At 38.6% G+C, this 20,368-nt stretch overlaps 2 protein-coding genes across 5 annotated transcripts in view; both read right to left on the minus strand.

The window, feature by feature from the left end:
• Positions 1 to 12,345, minus strand: part of LOC149069360 (prolyl 4-hydroxylase subunit alpha-1-like) — a 30,626-nt gene extending 18,281 nt beyond the window's left edge. The window contains exons 1-5 of one of the 4 annotated variants that reach the window (XM_089249473.1): positions 12,258 to 12,345; positions 10,479 to 10,672; positions 7,486 to 7,643; positions 5,613 to 5,780; positions 435 to 598 (exon numbers count right to left, since the gene is read on the minus strand). In XM_089249473.1, coding sequence (XP_089105599.1) covers positions 435 to 598; positions 5,613 to 5,780; positions 7,486 to 7,643; positions 10,479 to 10,669 — 681 coding nt within the window. In that variant the 5' untranslated portion in view covers positions 10,670 to 10,672; positions 12,258 to 12,345. Of the gene's footprint in view, positions 1 to 434; positions 599 to 5,612; positions 5,781 to 7,485; positions 7,644 to 10,478; positions 10,726 to 12,257 lie in introns of all 4 variants that reach the window. The other 3 variants (XM_089249474.1, XM_089249472.1, XM_089249475.1) reach the window with 3 other exon arrangements.
• Positions 12,346 to 19,900: 7,555 nt separating this feature from the next.
• LOC149069361 (zinc finger HIT domain-containing protein 1) lies at positions 19,901 to 20,356 on the minus strand. Its single transcript, XM_089249821.1, has one exon. The coding sequence runs from the start codon at positions 20,354 to 20,356 to the stop codon at positions 19,901 to 19,903; it is 456 nt and encodes a 151-aa protein (XP_089105947.1).
• Between the last annotated feature and the right edge of the window lie 12 nt (positions 20,357 to 20,368).

Here is a 20,368-nt window from a genome sequence, read left to right on the forward strand (position 1 = left end):
AATTAATTTTAAAATAATTTTAAAATAATTTTAAAATAATTTTAAAATAATTTTAAAATAATTTTTAATTAATTTTAAAATAATTTTTAATTAATTTTAAAATAATTTTTAATTACTTCTAGAGTAAATTTTGTTGAAATTTTCACAAAAAAGTTCAGGAATTCGTCAAATTCAAATTTTTAAAAGGTCCCAAAGAATCCCAAATCCCAACTCGCGAAGCGTTAAGACGTCCGTGAAACCAGTGGTGCAACAAATAGATTTATAACCGGATTGTAAATGGATTCGTACGACTCGTCTCAGGACGCCCCCTGCGTACCAAGTTTGGGTTGCGACCCGTAGGTTAAGAACCCCTGGTGTAATGTGTCCGAGAAATGAAGATATTTATTTTTCTTTAAAAAACAAGTAGAAAAAAAACGCATTCCACACTTTCTTACCAGGTACGCAGAGTGAAGCATCTTTTTAACGATTTCGGTTGCATTATTCCTCAACATGGGGTCGTCGCGAGCCTTTCGCAGCAACGCTTCCCTCAGCCAAGAAACTGCCAGTTCAAACTCTTCATTCACGTAGGCCCAATCTCCGATTTCCTCGCAGTCGTCCGCTGGAGACAGAGAAGAAAAAGTTTAATGTTATACACCAGTGGTTTTCAACCTGGGCGGGGGGCCTCCCCTTGAAGTCCTGGGGAGTTTTTATGGTTTTGTTGCCTGTGGGCTGTACAAATTTTTCCGCCCTTCTCCCATTCAAGTCAATTAAACCCGATAAATCCCTTACAGAGCCACTTCATCGATCTCTAAATGTTTCCGGGTCGCTTAAGTGCTCAGGAAATGTGTCCGGGCCGCTTAAGTGCCCTGTAACTGTGCAACGCATCACTCAAGTGATCCGTAATTATGCCACGGGTCACTTAAGTAATCTGGGAATGTTCCGCGGGTAAATTGCGTGATGTAGAACCGCACTGAGGGCCGCTTAAATGCTCTAAAATTGTGCCACATGTCACTCAAGGGATCTCTAAATGTGCCACGGATCGTTTAAGTGTTCTGGAACTGTGTCGCGGGTTACTTAAGTTATCTTTGAATGTGCCACGGGTCTACTTCAGTGATCTGAAAATGTGCCACGCCACTTAAATGCTTTGGAATTGTGCCACGGGTCATTTAAGCGATCTGTAAATGTGCCGCTTAGTTCATTTTTGCAAAATTGAGTTTGGGGGGGGGGCAAGCCACATCACATAACCTTCAGGACCACATTTGGTCCGCGGGTCAAGGGTTTACTATATATGGCTTAAAGGGTGGGTCGCAATGAATTTCTTAAAGAGCGATTTCGAGTTCTTACCCTTCAGATAGCATTGACATATATTAACAGAAATTGATATTATAATAACATGTATAAACGTATTTTTTTTCGAAGTTTTAAGTTTTTTAAATTTTTTTACATAAATGTTTTTTTTCGTCTGGGGGGAAGGAAAGCACACGAACCCCCTATGCTCCCCTCCCGCGTACGTTTCTGATCTCACCAATATGTGTTATGAGATACGGGGCAGTGCTGACGAAATTTTGCTAACAAGGGAGGGTCAGAGTTTTGCTTACTTTTCCTGGGTGGGGGGGGTCAAAAATGGCTAAACATTTGCTGACGTAATACTTGAACGGCCCCTAATGCAAAATCTCTGACCAAATTTCATGAATGTTCTCCAGCGGTTTCGGCTCGGCGTGATTTCTCTACGTTACCTTTGAACCTCAATTTGACCCCCTTGAGAGTCGAATTTCAAAAACCCCTTCTGAGTGAGTCTCACCCTCCTAGTGAGTCTTTGTGTCATGAAACTATTGACCAAATTTTTGATATTTATAGCTTCAGTGGTTTCGGCTGGGCAATGATGAATCAGTCAGAACATGTTATTTTATATACTATATAGATAATGATTATTCCAAATAATACAACAAATAAACGAGAATTATTCGCAACTCGAAGGAGCCCACAGATCATTTTCTCTGCTGGCTCCGCGTCTGGTAATGGTGGTCTCTGGAATTGGCCTGATCCTGAGGATCTGCTAACATTTTATTTTGGGCTTGAAATCAATTTAACTTGGATAATAATACAGTAATTATAAACTATAATTCAAAAAAGAAGACGTATTAAGTGCAACCAATTTTTCAGCTCGTTTTTGGACCCTTAAATATCATTTTAGGCATTTTTATTGCATTTTTCGAAACTTTTTGGTACCTAAACTCCGGGCTCTAGTTATTAAATTTCTTTTTTTTTTCATGCACAAATTTTTTCCAACATCAAACATCCGGCAGAAAATCCTAGAATTTTGGATCGATTGTATGGTTGAAGACCTTCATCAAAAGAATATCACAAATGCCGAAAAATAAATAATTTGGCAAATTAGAGATCACGATAATGCTGAGTTTTCGGAATGAGATTTCGTGCAATTTCTATAAAGTTAGCTTGGAGCCTTTTTAACAGCATCATCTTTGACAAACTGATTTTTCTGAGGGGCCCCCTCTACCAGCTAAAAATACCGGCCAACCAATTTGCATACTAACTGTCACAAATTGGAAACAGATCTAATTGTCACGAGGTCTTCGGGTAGTGTCCGGATAAGACCCCACGCATTAAGAGTAAGCCAAGTTCTACAGAATAAGGACGTGAACTTAAAAATGCGCAAATCTTTATAAGTTATTAGCGGATAAACTGCGTGGTTTCAGGGGTGCTATCTTATCGTTAATTGTTACTACCCGTGCGAGACAGCTTCGGGCTCCTATGGCGTATAAGCCTCACCAGTAAAATATCTCCGAAAATTCACTGCTGTGTTCCCGGCAGGTGAAATGCGTCGTCAAAAATTTACACAGTCCAGTGGTTAGGGAGCTATCCTTTAACTGTGCAAGTCTGGGTTCGAATGTTGGTTTGGTCATTAACATCAACTAACACAAAAAAATTTTTCTGCTCGTCCGCATAAGCTACACGGTCTAGAGCCACCCTTTTGCGGTTCGATCAATAACTCCTATATTATAGGTATAAAGACGCTTTAGTTTTGGTTCAACCCACCGTAAAAGTAAAAAAAAATGCTAACCGATTGAAACTCGAAAATGTATAAGAAAGAACAGGTACCCAATGATTGGGACTCACAAAACATAAGGTACTGTACCCACAACTTTTAACCGAACGATGGCGTCATCTTGGGTTCTAAAAGTTGTAGAATGAAGCAGTTTTCACCAAAAGTTATGGTTTGTGATTTTCTACCCGAATATTTTGTCTTAATGAGGGTTCATCTACATATTTATTATTGTTCAAACTTCGAAATCTTCAACGTAAACCCTTATTTTTTTCCATCTTATCTGATTTATCGCATTGCATTTACCCTAAAAATTAAATTTCATCGCCGTAAGTATAAAAATGAGAGAGATATGAGTAAAAATGTGTTTGGGGACGCTCTCAACATTGAGTAACTGAATTTCTCAAGGTTGAAAAAAGACACACCAAACAAGTTTCGAACAATAAATACTGCATATGCTACGCGAGTGCTTGGCTACGCGAGGTGAAAAACAAACTTTATTTTATTACTCTTCATTTTAGTGACTTTATATCCGAGATTGAACGAATATTTATACCATAATTGTTTCAAACGACGTGTCCCAAAGCAATTGTTTGTGACGACAATTTCATCAATTCAGAAAAACAAATATAAGAATTTTCCGTTGAACATTGCACTATTTTATATTATAATTTTGTTTCAGTTTGCAATTCCTCAATTTTTAATGCTAAAAAAATACGGATGAAACGAAATGCCGTGGTTTTAGCAGAGACGACTCCACCAATAGCCACTACCCTAAACTTGGCGCTCGCTAAGATGATTTACGCTATTGGGAGAACCGTTATTTATTGATTATTATCTCCATAAATATTAACATCAATCTAATTGTATGGTAGTATTAATTTTTGAATTCTTTGCACGTTAATATGTTTACCATTTCAGTTCATGAATATTGTCTAAGGAATGAAACGAATTTCTGAAATTGTGAAAAATTTCAAAATTTCGTTGTTTATTTGTTTACTCGAATTTTTAAAAAGAAGAAAAAATGTTTGGAAAAAAAAAACTGGCTGGACGACTTATTTATCGTATCACCGTATACTTAAAACATTACCCATTTCAGTAAAGTTATGAGCTTCATATTTAAACATTTTCGCATAATTTGTTATGACAAATTTTTCAATGAGTTTCAAATTTATATCCAGTACAGTCAAACCTCGTTAGTGAGTCACCCGGTTAACACGTCACTCCGCTTAGCGAGTCACTTTTTGGAAGTCCCAATTTTCCTGAGGTAGGAATTGGCACAGCTATGGCTTACTCCGTTTGAGTCACTCCGTTCATTAAGTCATATTTTTGCTCTCCCAAGAGTGACTCATTAACGAGGTTTGACTGTATATGGTCCCTAAAAGTGGTCATTTTCATATAATCACTCATATCTCTCGAAATAAAGGTCAGATTAAAAATGAAAATTGATTCTGTTGGGTGTTCGACTATGCTTATTCGAATGAAGTAAAAATTAGTGTATGCTTCTATTCATAAATTTTTAAAATATGTTTTAATAATTCATACTTTAAAAAAAGCCAAATTCAAAATGAGTAATGAAATTATATTTCACTAACCGTTCGTTCAAAATTGATGAAATTTGGTATTTATGCATTTCTTGAGATACTAAATCCAAATATGGAAGAAAAAAATGGGATTACCATGGAACTTTCAAAAGTTGGATCTAGTTTCAACATCTAGATGCCCCCTTAAGAAAAAATGAACTTAATACACTTATGGAAGATCTTAAACGAAGAAGAATGGTACCTTTCTTTTTCTTTTACAATAAATAGAATCCAAGATATCGCCATCGTTCGGTTAAAAGTTGTGGGTACTGTACCTGTGAATCATATCAGTCATGCTAAGATTCAGTGGTTGCTTTTGAAAAACCACTTTGGGAAATACTAACAAGCAGTCGATGGGAGAAAATATCTTTAAATGTTTTAAAAGATTTTGAAAAAAAAAACCTCCAAAAATCTAAGGACGGTCTTTTTGGCAGAAATATGAAAGAAAAATTCCGAAAACTTCTAAAGGTGTTCCAAAAAAAAAAAAATCAAGAGATATTATCAAAGACTTTGCAATTAGGGAAAGGGGGGGGGGTGGAGAGTCTTCAATCCGTCTTAAAAATACTCAAATCATAATTCTTCTGCCTTAATCTTCTAGATTAATCACTTCTGAAAAATATGAAATTTCATGTAATTTTTTTCCCCATTTATAGATTCAGTATCGTGTAAAACATACTTTAAGAGGCCGGAGGAGGGGAAGTTCCAAATCCATTCAAGTGCTTTTAGGGCCTTCAAACGTTTTAATCCGGCCCTGCTAATGAGAACTGAACAAAAATAGCAGTACCCCTAGTGGCTTCATACAAGTGAAATGATAATTCCGAACAATTTTGAACTACTATGTGATTATCGGCCAACGTATCAGCTGATGAATAACGTGTCTATTCCGAGAATATTATAGTCGTATCTTGGTATAATTTGGAAGCGTTCTCAAGTAAGCGTTCTCAATTAAGTAACTAAACTTCATTATGCATTATTAATTCTATCACCATTGAATGCGAAGGAAGATCTCGAATTGAGTGCGATGCCTCTGGCGATGTCGGTGGTGTTGAGTCCGTATGTTTCCTGAAGTCTGATGACAGCTTCTTCGACTTCAAAGAGATCTTCATCATCGGGCCACTCCAAGTCTTTTCTCGAGACTAAATCTTCAACTATTTCTGAAAATGGACACAGAAAAAGTGCGAGAAGTATTCGTAAATAACCTGAGATCAAGTGACGCCGTTTCGTGACCGAAAATTTTTTTGGCGTCAAAAAAATTTTCTTCTTCCAATGACCAATTTTTACAAAAAATTTTTCATCACATTATTTTTGCATCACGTCTATCCCAAATGGAGAAGAATTGGTGCTTAAAGTATGGTCTAGCAGACGCGAATACCTTATTAGTGGACTAATCCAACCTACCATCTGTATCAAAGTTGGAAAACAAAAAACCTAGGTTCCCTCCTCCTTCATAACCATTCTTACTAGAATAGTACAAAAATACTTTTACTTTCTAAATTACATTTACCACATTTATTGGATACAATACCAACCATCTTTTCTTAGGAGGACATGTCCTCCGTTTTGATGTCATTCCAAGCATCTTCCTACGTTTCGGAAAATTCTCCCTTTTGTCCTCCTTTTCGGGTTTCCGGAATTATTTTCCTTTTTTTCTGGGAAAATTTTTTCCCCACTTTGAAACATTGATATGAGTGTTTTTTCCCCCACACGCATTCACCAATAATCATCAAAGTTCCCAGAATTTTTTCTGTTTCAGCTTTTTTTTGTAGCAGTTCTGAAAAACTATTATTGGGAAAAATTATTTTTCTGGCCGCTTTTTATATTGGTTCGAATAAGGGCGCCATCTATTGTGGAAATTGGGATGAGAGACGTCACTAAGGGTACGCGCAGGCGTCCTCCTTTCTCAGTTTTCGAACCTGGTAACCCTATGTCAAAACCTCCTAGATAGGGGTTACAAGATTCGAAAACAGAAAGACGCTTGAAATGACACCAAACAGGAGGACTCCTAAAGAAGGGCAGATAGTAACCCTATATCTAGGAGGCTTTGGTCATTTATAGGGTTGCCAGACGTCCTCATTTTTTATGTCATTCTGAGCGTATGAAGGACGCTCAGAATTTATTTTTTTTACCATCCGCATATTATTTCTCCCATTTATATAAATTGAAACCTCACTACATCAGAATATTCGATACAACGATAAATTCCTCTCTACAACGGCATTTTTTCAAGTCTTATTTATAAATGCGTAGAGAGCACAAAGTTCCAAAGCGAATAACACCGAAAACGCCGGCATGAACCCAAAACCAACACGCAGTGCTGTCGCGAATATACAGGGTGTATAGGAAAGTCCCTTTATCCAGGAATAACTCGCAAGCCGATGGTCCTAGAGAAAAGGTCTTCAACCTTTTTCTAGTCGAGAGCATGGCCTGTGTCCATCATCAAAAGAATATGCCTTACGGCCCCAAATTTGATATACGAATGCATGAAATCGGTACGATTTCAATCCTTGAATGCAATTTGTACAAGATGTTTAATTGTAACGTTGATCACAAGTGCTCGTGAGCACGAAATGACACGAGCATCGAGCGCTCTGGGTGATTCAGGTAGCACCGTAGTGGTCGCGAGCAACGGGTTGAAGATGCCTGTCCTAGAGGCATGCTCCCAATTAGAAACAGTATCCAAATAGCTTGTACACCTCAGATACGTCATTCATATTGCGAGGTGTTGTACGGTTATTAAAATAAAATAAATTCTTTATACGGACGGACCCCCCTTTTGTCCTAAAGATCTCAATTAGAAATTTATTGCGCTGTCAATAGCGGATTGACTGTTAAAAACGAAAGCCGTAAAATGATTCTCACCACGGCCAGTGGCTGTTCGATTGAGGATCAAATGCTGCAAGTTTCTCCAATCAGCCGTCAGTCGCTTCATCAGCAGGTACTGGTTGAAAGAATTTTCTAGGAACGACCGGTTCTCACCAAGAGCTCTGTCGTAAAACCTTTCATATTCCTCTTTTACCCTGTATAAATAAAATAAATAACAACAGAGGATGGGGGGGGGGGGGCTTATGGTGACAGAGAAGAAAATGAAAATTCAAGGGGATGTTAATGTCAGATTATATACTGTACCCATAACCGTTAAGGTGAAGAATTTCATCAAGAGAAATGAAATTAAAGTTCAACAACCAATGGTGGCAAATGGTTTGGCTTCTGATGCTATGATCAGATCAAGGACACATTGACATCAGAGACATTTTAGCTTTTTCTAGTCGTGACTCAAAATCAAAAACATGAACATCTTAGCTACGGGCGTAGCGGGGGGGGGGGGGTGTCTGGTCCTTCCAGAAATGTGAGAAAATGACAGGAAAAAAGGAAAAAGATGGCGAAATCTATTGTTCAATCACTTTGGTTTCCCCCCCCCCCGAACGAAATTTCTGGCTACGCGCCCCTGCCATGGGTGCTTTTGATTTTCAAAATTAATGAAACCAGTGCATTTCAGGCCAGTCATTTGAAGGGGGAGAGGGAGCTTCAAAAATTACACTAGAAATGGTTATATACACCGGTGAAATAAATTAAGAGAATTTGCATATTTTATCGAACTTCATGAAAAGAACTGAACTGAATGTAAAACCACTGCTTCTAGACAAAAATGCAAATCTTGTACGTCAAATACGTAAGCGTACACGTGTGTGTAGGTGGAGCCAGTAGAGAAACAGGCTTTATAAGCGCGCGTAAGTTAAGACGCATTTCGTTCGCTAGCACACCTCGGCGAATTTCTTGGTGTTATCGAATCAATGTTATCGGTGCAATCGGTTAATTTCAAATTGTAACAGTAAAAAATGAGTAGCCACCAACGTTTAGATGATGGAATGAGGTGGCAAATTGTGGGGAGGCTAGAAGCAGGCCAATCTCATGTCCAGATTTGTAGAGAGTTCAATTTATGCCCAGCTTCGTGTGTAACTTATGGAAACAGTTCCAGGATACCGGATCCATCGAGAGAAAGCCTGGGCAAGGTCGTCCAAGAGCCACGATGGCCAGAGAAGATCACCATTTGTCGATTATAGCGAGGCGTAACAGGAGTGCTACAGCTTCTCAGCTCTCTCGTGACTTATATGCAGCCACAGGAATCCGTGTATCAAGGGTGACTGTTTCCAAAAGACTTCATGAGAGAGGGTTGTTTGCAAGAAGACCTGTTGTTTGCGTCCCGCTCACTTCTACGGACAGGAGAATCCGTTTATCATGGTGCATAGAGATTGGAGTATGGATCAATGGGCGACCGTTCTCTTCACTGATGAGTCCCGGTTCAGCCTAAGCACCGATTCTCGCCGTACGTTCATACGGAGAGAACCAGGGACCCGCTACCTACCCTCCAATGTCCGCAAAATCAACCATTATGGCGGAGGAGGTTTAATGGTCTGGGCAGGCATCATGTTGGATGGCCGCACACCTCTCCATGTCTTTGAAAGAGGCACTGTGACTGGTGTGAGGTATAAGGATGAGGTCTTGGAGCCCTATGCTCGCCTTTTCAGGGGTGCAGTTGGCCCTGAGTTCATTTTAATGGACGATAACGCGAGGCCACATAGAGCTCTTCCGCTCGACGATTTTCTAGACAGTGAGGATATTCGCCGGATGGATTGGCCAGCCAGATCTCCAGACCTTAACCCTATAGAGCATGTCTGGGACGCTCTGGGGAGGGCAATTGCAACTCGCAACCCCCCTCCGGAAACCATCCACTGAATGAAAACAGCGTTGCTGAACGAGTGGGACCAATTGCCACAGGAAATGATAAACGGCCTTATTTCAAGTATGAAATCACGCTGCGAGACCTGTATATCTGTAAGAAGGGACCATACCCCCTATTAACCCATTTTTTTGTTTATTCTGCAACCACTGTTTCATACCTTCCGACTCCAACGAGTGTTACGCACGATCATGCGTGTGTATTACAATTATTGAAGGGTTATTTGTTTTGTATTGTATCAATGTATGTACGTATCAAATTTCATTAAAATCGGTACAGTAGTTCTAGAGATAATCGACCAGGTCTGCCAATTCTCTTAATTTCTTACACCAGTGTATATATATACACACACACGCTGAGTATGTGTTCTTTGCACCCGCCCCCTCCCCTATTTCTGAAAAATGCTGAAATGATGGGCCTGGTTCATTTATAATACGATTTTAAGTAGATTTGTACAATCTATCTCGGTAGGCCGTGGACTGCAAGTTATGGATCATTCTTTAAGTATTGTTATGGATCCAAGTTATGGATCACATACCATAAGTATTCTTTATGGGCATTGTATGATATTTATTACGTGTATTTAATTGGGTTGCTGTATTTTTGAAATATATGGCATCCATATTTTTGTGGGCATCTTTTTCTCAGCCACCTCGTTGGGCATTTTGCCTGTTATGGCGTTGTATTTGTATTATCCATAGGTGGAGACTCTTCGGCATACATCAACATGAACTTTCTTCTTCTCAACAACACAGTGAGACCTCACTACAACGATACACGATATGACGATAAATCCCTCTACAACGATTTTTTTTTGTCCGCAGGTTATATCGAGGTTTCACTGTATATCACATTAAATTGCGTGGTTTTTACTTTCAAAGCTATGCATAAATAATCGGAACATCATTTTAAACAAAAATGAGTCAAATTTGACCCTTCAGGTTTTGGAACCTTAGATAACTATTTATTATCTATTGGAAATTTTCATTTCTCATCTTTTACCGTGTGTACTTTGTTCATTTTGATAGCTTAGTAGTGTGGAAACTATATGCGATAGAAATTTGTAATGGGAATTATGCAAAAAAAGTAACCAGAAAACAGTCTGATGTCTCACCTTTTTATTTTGACGAGTGTTTCTTGTTCGGAGCGCAAATACTCGTTCACACCGTCGATTATTTGTTTGGTCGTATTCATAAGAATTTCCAAACCAGAAACTGCCGCGTAAAATTCTTTAGCAGAAGACGTTTCGACCACAAACAGTAGAACGAAGCAGCAAGTGACGAACACGACCCTCCTAATGTCCATCAACTCGTAAATAAACAAACGTACGTGGTAAAATTCACTGAAAATACACTTTTTCACTGTGGTCAAAATTCAGATGAAATTTAATGAATTTTATTGCGCTTAAAATACATGAAAAATCATGGAAAATAGAATAATCTGGCACACGTAAATAAAATACAGCGAAACCCTTCCAGGGGTTTTTTTTTGGCTATTTGGCGCAATAAAATACGAAAATGCACTATTTGAGCAAGATGGCGCAAGATGTTAATTTTGGAGCAGTGCGGCGCAATTGGAGCAAAGTTCCCACCAATGTAGGGTTGCGGGATTTTTAAATTTATTCTGACCTCTATTGGCGCTCAGAATATATTAATACATTTACATTTTTTTTTTTTTTTTTTGAGTGATGCATGTATAATAGTTCCGCCGGATTATTTTATGTTTCTGTCCATATTTACATATGAGCCGAATCAGTGGTAATTTTTTCAAAACTTTTTGAAGACGGGACCCTTTCCTTGTGACAGGAGGTATAAAAAAGAGGACTGCCGGACTTCTTATATCTCTTCTGGAGGTTTTTATACATGTCATAATTGTGAAATTCATTTCAGAAAAAAAATCCGGTCTTATCTTTTTGTTTTCCGTGAGATATTCCCGGTTTATCACAGTAGCTTTTGGTTCGGTGCTTCCGAATAAAATATCGCTTATGGTACACAATATGCATATCGGGTAGTGTTTCTCGAAGTGTGCATCGCGGCTCCTAGGAATGTCACCAATCTTTGTCAGGAACGTCGCGACAAGCTGGAAATATTAATGGGTGTGCCTGTTTGTGTTTTGAAGTGGTTCTTTTATGAATCTATCTAAGTATGTATGTATATAAAATTGATTTTCTGTATGTCTGTGTGTGCGTGTGTATGTTCTATATGCAAATCTACAATTTTAGATCTATCGTCACCAAATTTTGCATATATACCAAACGGGACCCGACTTGAACGATAGGCTACTTTAAACATTTGTCAGAGCTGGGCAAATGTCCAAAATAGGCGAGAAACTGTAGAGCAACAATGGTTTCTCGGCCTTAGCAATCGCTTTCGGAATGTTTATTTTGATTACCTTGGTTCCCTACCAATGCGTTTCAGACATGTATATGCCTTTACAATGGTTTGTCCCATCTTTAACGCTGCGAGTATTATGTACAATAGTTTATGCCTTTATAATGGTTTGTCACTTTTTCAATCCTCCCAGAAAACACGGGCAGCACCGGGTATTATAGCTTGAGCCATGAATAGGCAAGGGAGCTGCGAATGGCAAAAGTTTGAGAACTCTTGGCATATGGTATGTCAAGCAATTCAATAGCAAACTCGCGGTGTGCAAATGAACAGAAATTCTCCATGACTGACATTTTGTGCTGTATCACTAGTTAAAAAAATAAATAATATTAACTGGCTATTCAGTAATGGGCGAAAGTTGCATACAATTAATTTTGCATTATAATAACCCTTTTAAGAAGGGCCACAAGGAAAGTCTGCCCCAGGGGCCCCGAAAAAGCACACTACGGCTCTGCTCTTTAGGAAAAAATCTAAGCGCGCACACACAAAAATACGATTAGACTCACCGTTACTATTCATGAAGCGAAATCTGACTTTTCCTCTAGATGAATGTGAAACGTATTTACAACGAGTGCATGGAAAACTAGAAGGTGCTTAGTCGTGTGATTGTGCAATGACATCTTTACTCACTGTTTGTGTTCTTTCAGCTGCCCAAATTAGAAGTATTTTTCAGAGTAAGATTCCGAGTAAGGAACTTGGAAAATTTCTTTGCTGTTTCATTCGCATTACGCAATCGTGGGTGGAGGGAGAAATGAAGAACCGAATATGTACATATATATACTACAGCCGGGGGGGGGGGGGGGATAAGAACATCAATATTCTTTATTTGTTCGTCGAAGTGGCTTCACCTGAATTTCTTGGCAAAATCAGGAGTTTACTATTCCATAGAAGTATATGCCAAACTAAAAAACAGACTTCTCTCAATTGGAGATCCAAAAGCTCGTCCTAAAAAAGTAAAATTTAACTGTCTCTCTGTCAGTGGTTATTCTAATTGGATGCACTTGGGTTCCTTGATCCACTGTAGAAAATCGCTGTTCCCTATCCTGCTCAGTATAGTCCGGTATAGTGCCGGACTCGTGATGCGAGGATCCGGGTTCGAACCCCACAGTGGTGGTCGGCTGAAGTTGGTTTTCTGTGGTTCCCAACTTCAAGGCGCAAATGCGAGCCGATCTCCCCGTTAAAAAGTCTCGCCACAGAGAGCAACAGTCCTACAACGGTAAATCATTCACCCATAACACTTCACTCATAGTTAGTAAAAAACTGGGGGCAGATGACGGCACTACACATAACAAGCATTACACAGAAACAAACTTTACGTCAGGTTGCACTACATGTACACGCACATTCCCGCATGTACCGATTCGTTGGGGGGTTCCGTGGGGGGGGTGCAGGTGGGGGTGTAGCAGTAGTAGGTAGGGGCTCGGGGATCCATGATGTTCTTAAGTCAGCCACCTCGGTGGGCAATTTGCCTGTTGTGGCGTTGTATTTGTATTTGTATTTGTATTTGCTGTTTCTTGACGATTAGACGTCACTTCTGAACAAAAAAATAATTTTGCCGCTCCAGTATAGATCACAATGTGTCCGGCCATCTTCCTAGGAGCAGGGCCTGTTTCTCGCATGGCAAAACGAGGTGCGTGCCCAGAGTGCTCACAAATTTACGGGGTCCATTCGGATGCCCAAATTGTCATCTTCCGACACTGTAATTTTTTTACAAAAACATTAACAAATATTGTAATATTCGATCGTATTGGGGGAGGGAACACGGGCCCTTCTACACCCGCGTACGCCTCTGTCTCAAAGAATGCTATGTGTAAAGCAGTCCAAAAATTTGTGTTGGCCCAAAACGTCTAGGTGCACTTACTTTAACACATGGTGTAATGCTTCATTGAAATCCAACTTATTCAAAGCTTTTGTTATGCATTATGGTTTAGTTATATTTTCTTCAAAATATAGAACTGTCATCTGTCCCATATCTGAGCAATTCACACTCGTCTGTAGCCTATTTTAGTATTATTATGGCAATCGACTCCACACATCGTTAATCCATGTGATTCCCTAGATCAATGGTTCTCAACCGGGGGCCATATGGCCCCCAGTGGTACTGGGATACCTGAAGGGGGCCACGGAAGAAAATGGAAAATGGGGCCATGACATGGTTTGTAGGGCTTCAGAGAGCTGAGAAGAAACATTAAGGTGTGAAGAAATAAAGCTTTTATATTAGTGACTATACACTTACAGAATCCAACAAAACCACCCATAAAACCAGGGCCGTCTTAGGGCATGGGCCTACCCGGGTCTCACCGCCTACATTTTGCAACAAGTTCCCTAGGATGAAGTTTTTCGCAGGTCCCTGACTAGATTTTTCACAGACCCCCCTTCTCTATATTGAATTATAGTGTGAAAAACAAAAAATGATGAAGACCATATCAGGCCTCGGGCTGCAGCTCTGACTGTCCCACTCTTGTGAGGGGTCATGCCCGGGGCCCTCATGTCCATAAGTAAGGTAGAGACACTATGATATTTGTATGGTACAATAAATTTTGAAAATAAGTAGGAAATGTGTAGGCTGTTCATTTCCAGCTAAGTGCGGGACTAACATAGCATTACTTTGCGGGGGGGGGGGCGTTGAGACGGTTCTGGTAGAACTCGGACTAGCGGGGAGATCAATAAATTCTATGCCAGTGGTCTGGATGCCAATTTTCTTTGCAAAATTTTTGTTCAGTATGAATTCAATGAAAAAATTATTTCAACACGTATAAAGGATTTTGCTTCTGGATGGGAGTTGAAGACTCGGGGTAAGGCAGGGGGCCACGAGAAAAAAAAATGGTTCAAAGGGGACCACGGGCAAAAAAATGTTAAGAAACACTGCCCTAGATCACAGTGACTATAATGCTCTAACTCAGTGTTCACAAAGTAGGCAGTATCGCCCCCGTAGGAGACAAAAGGGTCCAGGAGAGGCGGTAGAAGCTTAGGGTCTATTATAGGATCTTATGGGTTGGCTTGAGTTGGGGAGCGATGAGAAGGAAAATAATTGAAAAAGGGGGCGATGGAACGATTTGAGAAACTATGCTCTAATATTAGTAACCTTATATAAAACTCTAACCCTTATATAAAACACTAGCTGTAATAACCGGTGCTGCCAAGGTTTTCTTCAATTTGTGGGAAGATTGAAAAAGTGACAAACCATTATAAAGGCGTAAAATATTGTACATAATACTGGCAGTATTAAAGTGACAAGCCATTCTAAAGGCATATGCATGTTCGAAATAGAGGACCCTTTGCAGAGTAAAGTGAGCCTATTGTTCTCAGGGAAAAACAGTCCCAGAATCCTTTACGTTAGCTCCAGTCAAGGTTACCACAATAAATAGCTAAACGCATTGCTAGGGAAACCACGGTAACCAAAGTAAACATTCCGAAAATGATTGTTGAGGCCCAGGAATCATTGTTGCCCTATAGTTTTTTTTGCCAATTTCGGGCATTTGCCCTGCTCTGACGAACTTTTAAAGTAGCCTATCGATCAAGTCGGGTCCCGTTTGGTACATATGCAAAATTTGGTTACGATCGATCTAAAATTGTAGATTTGTATAGAGAACATACAGACAGAAAATCAATCTATGTTATAAAATTGATTTTCTACCTGTGTGTGTGTGTTCTCCATACAAATCTACAATTTTAGATCGATCGTCACCAAATTTTGCATGTATACCAAATGGGACCCGACTTGAACGATAGGCTACTTTAAAAGTTCGTCAGAGCAGGGCAAATGCCCGAAATGGGTAAAAACCCATTTTGGGTTTTTGTCGGACAACAATGGTTTCTGGGCCTCAACAATCACTTTCGGAACGTTTACTTTGGTGGTTACCGTGGTTCCCAAGGAATGCATTTCAGATCTGTATATGAGGGTGAATCTCGAAAAGCATAAGAAAAAAAATTTTTTTAGAAACTACTTTTGGCTTGGGGTGGAAAAGTTGTCTTGGACATATCAGTTTGCATAATGTTTTTTATTGAAATCCATTCATATCTTCCGGTGCCCCAAGCGCCCCAAAAATAGTTAAAAATTTAAATTTTTATTTAAAAAAATTTCGAAATTACTTTTGGCTTGGGGTGGGAAAGTTGTGTCTTGTATACATATATGTTAAATAATTTCTTTAGTGAAATCTACTCATACCTTCTGGTGGCCAAGTGCCCCAAAACTAGGTAAAAATGACATTTCATGAAAATTTATAAAAAATTTTTTTTTTGAAATTCCTTTTGACGTGGGGTGGGAAAGTTCTGTCTTGGACATAGAGAGAGTAGTCTGCGTTATTTTTTTTAATGAAATCCATTTATATCTTCTGGTGATCCAAGCACCCCAAAAACAGTTAAAAATTTAAGTTAATTTAAAAATTTACGCTTTCATGAAAATGAATTAAAAATTGTAAATTAATGAAAAATGTTTATAAATATTCAGGTATTAAAGTACAAACTTATAAATAATAATAATTTTATAATAATACACATGAAGTATAAATTTAAAACTCAAAAGCAATAAATCATAAAACTTATAAAAATAGAACTAATATAACGGCTTTTTTAATTGTATTAATTTGAAGATTTACGTATTTCTAAATGTTGGTATTAAAATGTTAGATTATGGCTTCTGATTTTATCCCATTCAATATGAAGCCGTGTCTCTTCTGCGCACTTACCGACGCCTTAGGCACTAGGCGAATGCATCTTTTAACTGCTTGGATATGGCGTGAATATTTTCACTATTCCTTCCAACTTTTGCTATACTAAATAATTTTATACATTTAATAATAAACAATAAATATGATTTTTCATTCTCTGCTTGTACTATTTTCCCGTTGAAATAGATTATTTAACTCATTTTTTATTTTTTATTCGGTAAGTAATTTGCCGGACCTACTTTTGAGTTGGACATATTCGTGCAATAACATTGATTTCAACTTTTTATTTATATCTTCTCAAGCATGAAAACTAATGTCTCCGTAATGTCTTTTGATATTAAACTGCATAAATTCATATAGGTTAGGTTATTTTAAAATTAATTATATGGGCTCATAAAGTCTATCGAAGAAATTCCACAGCCTTAACTAAGCATCTTTGGAAGCAGAAACAGGCAGATGGATAACTTGAAGTTCGGTAAGTCGAAATACTTAGCGCACCTTAAAAAAGGGGGAAAAATACAGGGTGTTTCTAAAAGAATCACTAGATTTGAAATACGATATCTGAAATATTACGAAAAATATCGAACATAGACACTTAAGATTAATTTATATTACATGGCTAATCAAAGTTTTTTATAGACCAAATTAAAGGTGCTCAATATGTCCACCTTGGGATGCACAGCGTATGTCTATACGGTAGTCAAATTCGTCCCAAACTTTTGCGAGCATGTTTGCATCCACTGCTTCCACGGCTACTGTAATACGCATCTTCAGTTCCAACTAATGTAGCTGGAACTCTGGAAGGAGAGGCTCATAAGCGTAGTCTTTTATAAACCCCCACAAGAAGAAATCGTACACTGTGAGGTCCGGTGATCTTGGAGGCCAGTGATGTTTAACTGAATCGTCATGTCCCGTACGGCCGATCCATCGTTTAGGAATGCGATTATTCAAAAATTCTCGAACGTCCAAGATCCAGTGTGGTGGTGAGAAAATGAAGTCATCCGAATAGGTTTCTAACTGTGGGAAAAGCCAATATTGACAAACAGTGAAATGACGGCTGAAGGAAGAGCGTTAGCGCTACCTGTCGGCAACTGTGTGAAACTCGAGATTTCCCTCTTTCTACCTACACATTATTCGTTGAAAACGGCTTAAAAGCTCAATAGTTATGATTTTTTTTAAATCGGATGATTATTTTTGAAACACCCTGTATATTCATTTCTACGTTTCTTTATATCTAGATTTGTTTATTTCATGAGTCGCGCAGGAAGTCGGCGTATTGGTTAATTTAGACACGGTTTGTATGTCCCGCAAAGAAAGAGGGAGATATCGCGTGATCCAAAAAGCCTTATTGAGGAAAACCTCCCCAGTGCGACCCAACCCGCAAGGGTAAAAGGCTTATATCCCTGGAGGGACAGAGTCTGGGTCAGTAGTGCCCGAGTGGCATGGTGGTAAGATGCTCGTCTACCATCGTGAAGGTTGTTGTCAGGGTCCCGGGTTCGAACCCAAAGGAGGATATCGATAAGATATTTTCCCTAACGAACTCGAGGCGACCACCGATAGACAGCGCCTTCACTTCCAACCCATCTCACTAATGGCAGTAAATTGCAATGTAGCGATATGGCCAGAGTTGGTGAAGTAGAGTCTGGGTCATGACTGGTTTTTCGGGTATTACAGCTAGTTTTATACTGTATACATAGATGAATACGCTAATCAGCCCCCCCCCCCTCAATCCCACCTTAGCAGTGCTGGTAACTACTGCGTTAGTAGACTTGATTTAACAATCAAACGATAATTCATGAACTTACGAAACACAGTACAGTGTGTCACAAAAGTATGTGAACACATTCGGGAGACCCTGTTTCGCGTCTTAGAGAGGCGAAACAATCGCTTGATTCACACAGAATTTTCCCATAAATTGTGAAGATGACCTTTTTCTTTTCATATTAGAAATAGACAAAATAGTAGTTTTTGTTCGTTGCTAGTAAAGTTGTAGCAAAATTAAAATAATAAAATTAGCTACTAAGTTGTAGCAAAATTATGCAGAAACGTGATTTCAAATTAAATTATGTTTTGCACAAATTAGGAGAATAAAGTTAATTCACGAAAAATCTTATCATAAGCCACTTAAGGCGGCTTCTTAAAGAATTGGTGCATGTCCATAACGTATCTCTACTTTTCAAACCTGAAAAAAACTCTCTCTGGAGAATCCAAAAAAAAATGCCATTGAAAAATAATGTTTTGCTTGCTTTCAAAGAAGGAGGGCTCCAGAGATGTCTACGACGCACTCCTGACAGTGCAATAAGTAAGCCCAACATTTCGCGGGCACCAATTTGTGAGAAATTATTGCCCATTCAGTTCCTTTTTACACTGAGAAACACTGGAATTTCTACGATTCATTAGTGGACAATAATTCTGTCACAGCAGTTTTTTTTCTCGATTTTTTGGCCGCCATAGAATGACTCCGTAGTAAATAGACCAGAAGTACAAGGAACATCGAGGGACAGAAGATTTCTTGAACAACCCCCCCCCCCCCCCACCCACTTTTCAAAAATAAATTTTATTGAATGCCGATTCACACCCGGGAGCTCAGAAGGAAATTTTCTTAAGCGGAAGCAAAACCGGTCAAGCCCGTAAGTTTTACTAATTGTAAAATGAATTACAATATTGTGAAAAGCTATTTATATTAATAGTTAATATATTTGTTACTATTGCGTAACAAATTTATAATTATGAAAATAATCCTTGATTAGAGAAATTCAAGTGAGCCTATATGAGTCTATAGTGAATGTGTTGTTTAAAAATAATAATGTGCCCCCCCCCCGTTATAATTAGAAGATTGGATTTGTATTTGTATAATTAGAAGATAAGAAAAGTTCCAGATATTTTCATGTTGATCTGTATAAATCAAGGGATCGATTACTTTCCGTTTCTTTTACTTTTCCTTTGATTCAGGATCTTAGGCCAACTAATACTCGTAAACATTTCTCTGCCATAACAAGTTGATTGAATATTTACAGTTGGTTTTCCTGTCGCCATGGATTTTCGGTTTGAGTAATTGGTACATACCTGCTTCTGCTGTTGGAAAACAATATTTATTCTGCCTTTGAAATGAGTTTGGGTTTGCTCAACAAAGGGGCCCCATAAGAATTTTTTTTCTCTTTCAAAGATGGGGTGGAAGAATAAAACAGACAGGTTTGGTAAACCATGGTATAATCCAATGTTTCTGAATGGAGAAATAAAAAAAAAAGAAGTTTTCTTATAGTATTTAGAACATGTACAGTAACTCAGATTAAACTCTGCATCACTCAGATTAAATAACTATTCATATGTATTCATCCATCTCTATTCATATGCAACATGAACAGTTTAAAGTCAATGAGAGTACCACCAATCCAGTAAAGCCTTTCATTTTTATAATAATACTTTTAATAATACCAGTTACAATACAGAAGAACCATCAATGAAATGAGAAAAAATCATCAAGCAGTCCATTTCAGGCACCTTGTGTCTCTGTGCGTTCCCAAGCACTTCACCCCACAATATCGACTTCCACATTGAACGCAGGTGTAATTTGAACTGAATCCACACACCGTACAGAAATGTCGCTCCGGAAACTTGGATGGAGGAACACTAGCAGATAAATAGTTTGCACCTGGTTTAGACTCAGCCTCTTCAATAAGAGTCGAAAAGTTTTTACGAAAACGCTGTTTGAAAGGTTCGGTCTTCAGTTTCTTTCGCTTCTTGCTCTCAAGAGTTTCTTCGAATTTCGGTGCCTTTTTATGCATAACTAAATTAGCATGTGGATCATCCTGAAAATTATCTTGTTCCAAAGCTTCCAGGGCTTTCTTTAACCGCCTTTTTCGCGTCACTGGATCGAGAACCTTCCTTTGATTCAAGTCTTTGACCCTTCCGGATTCTCTCAATTTTTCAGTCATGGTTGTGAAACT

This window comes from Pholcus phalangioides, unplaced genomic scaffold (assembly GCF_987345545.1).
Source record: "Pholcus phalangioides strain wild (caught in Gottingen) unplaced genomic scaffold, Ppha-v1.0 ptg000022l_1, whole genome shotgun sequence".
In the NCBI taxonomy this organism is placed as follows: Eukaryota; Metazoa; Arthropoda; class Arachnida; order Araneae; family Pholcidae; genus Pholcus; species Pholcus phalangioides.

Bases quoted from the DNA above. Each gene is read 5' to 3' on its own strand.
- LOC149069361 (XM_089249821.1), bottom strand. From the start codon at position 20,356: ATGACTGAAAAATTGAGAGAATCCGGAAGGGTCAAAGACTTGAATCAA.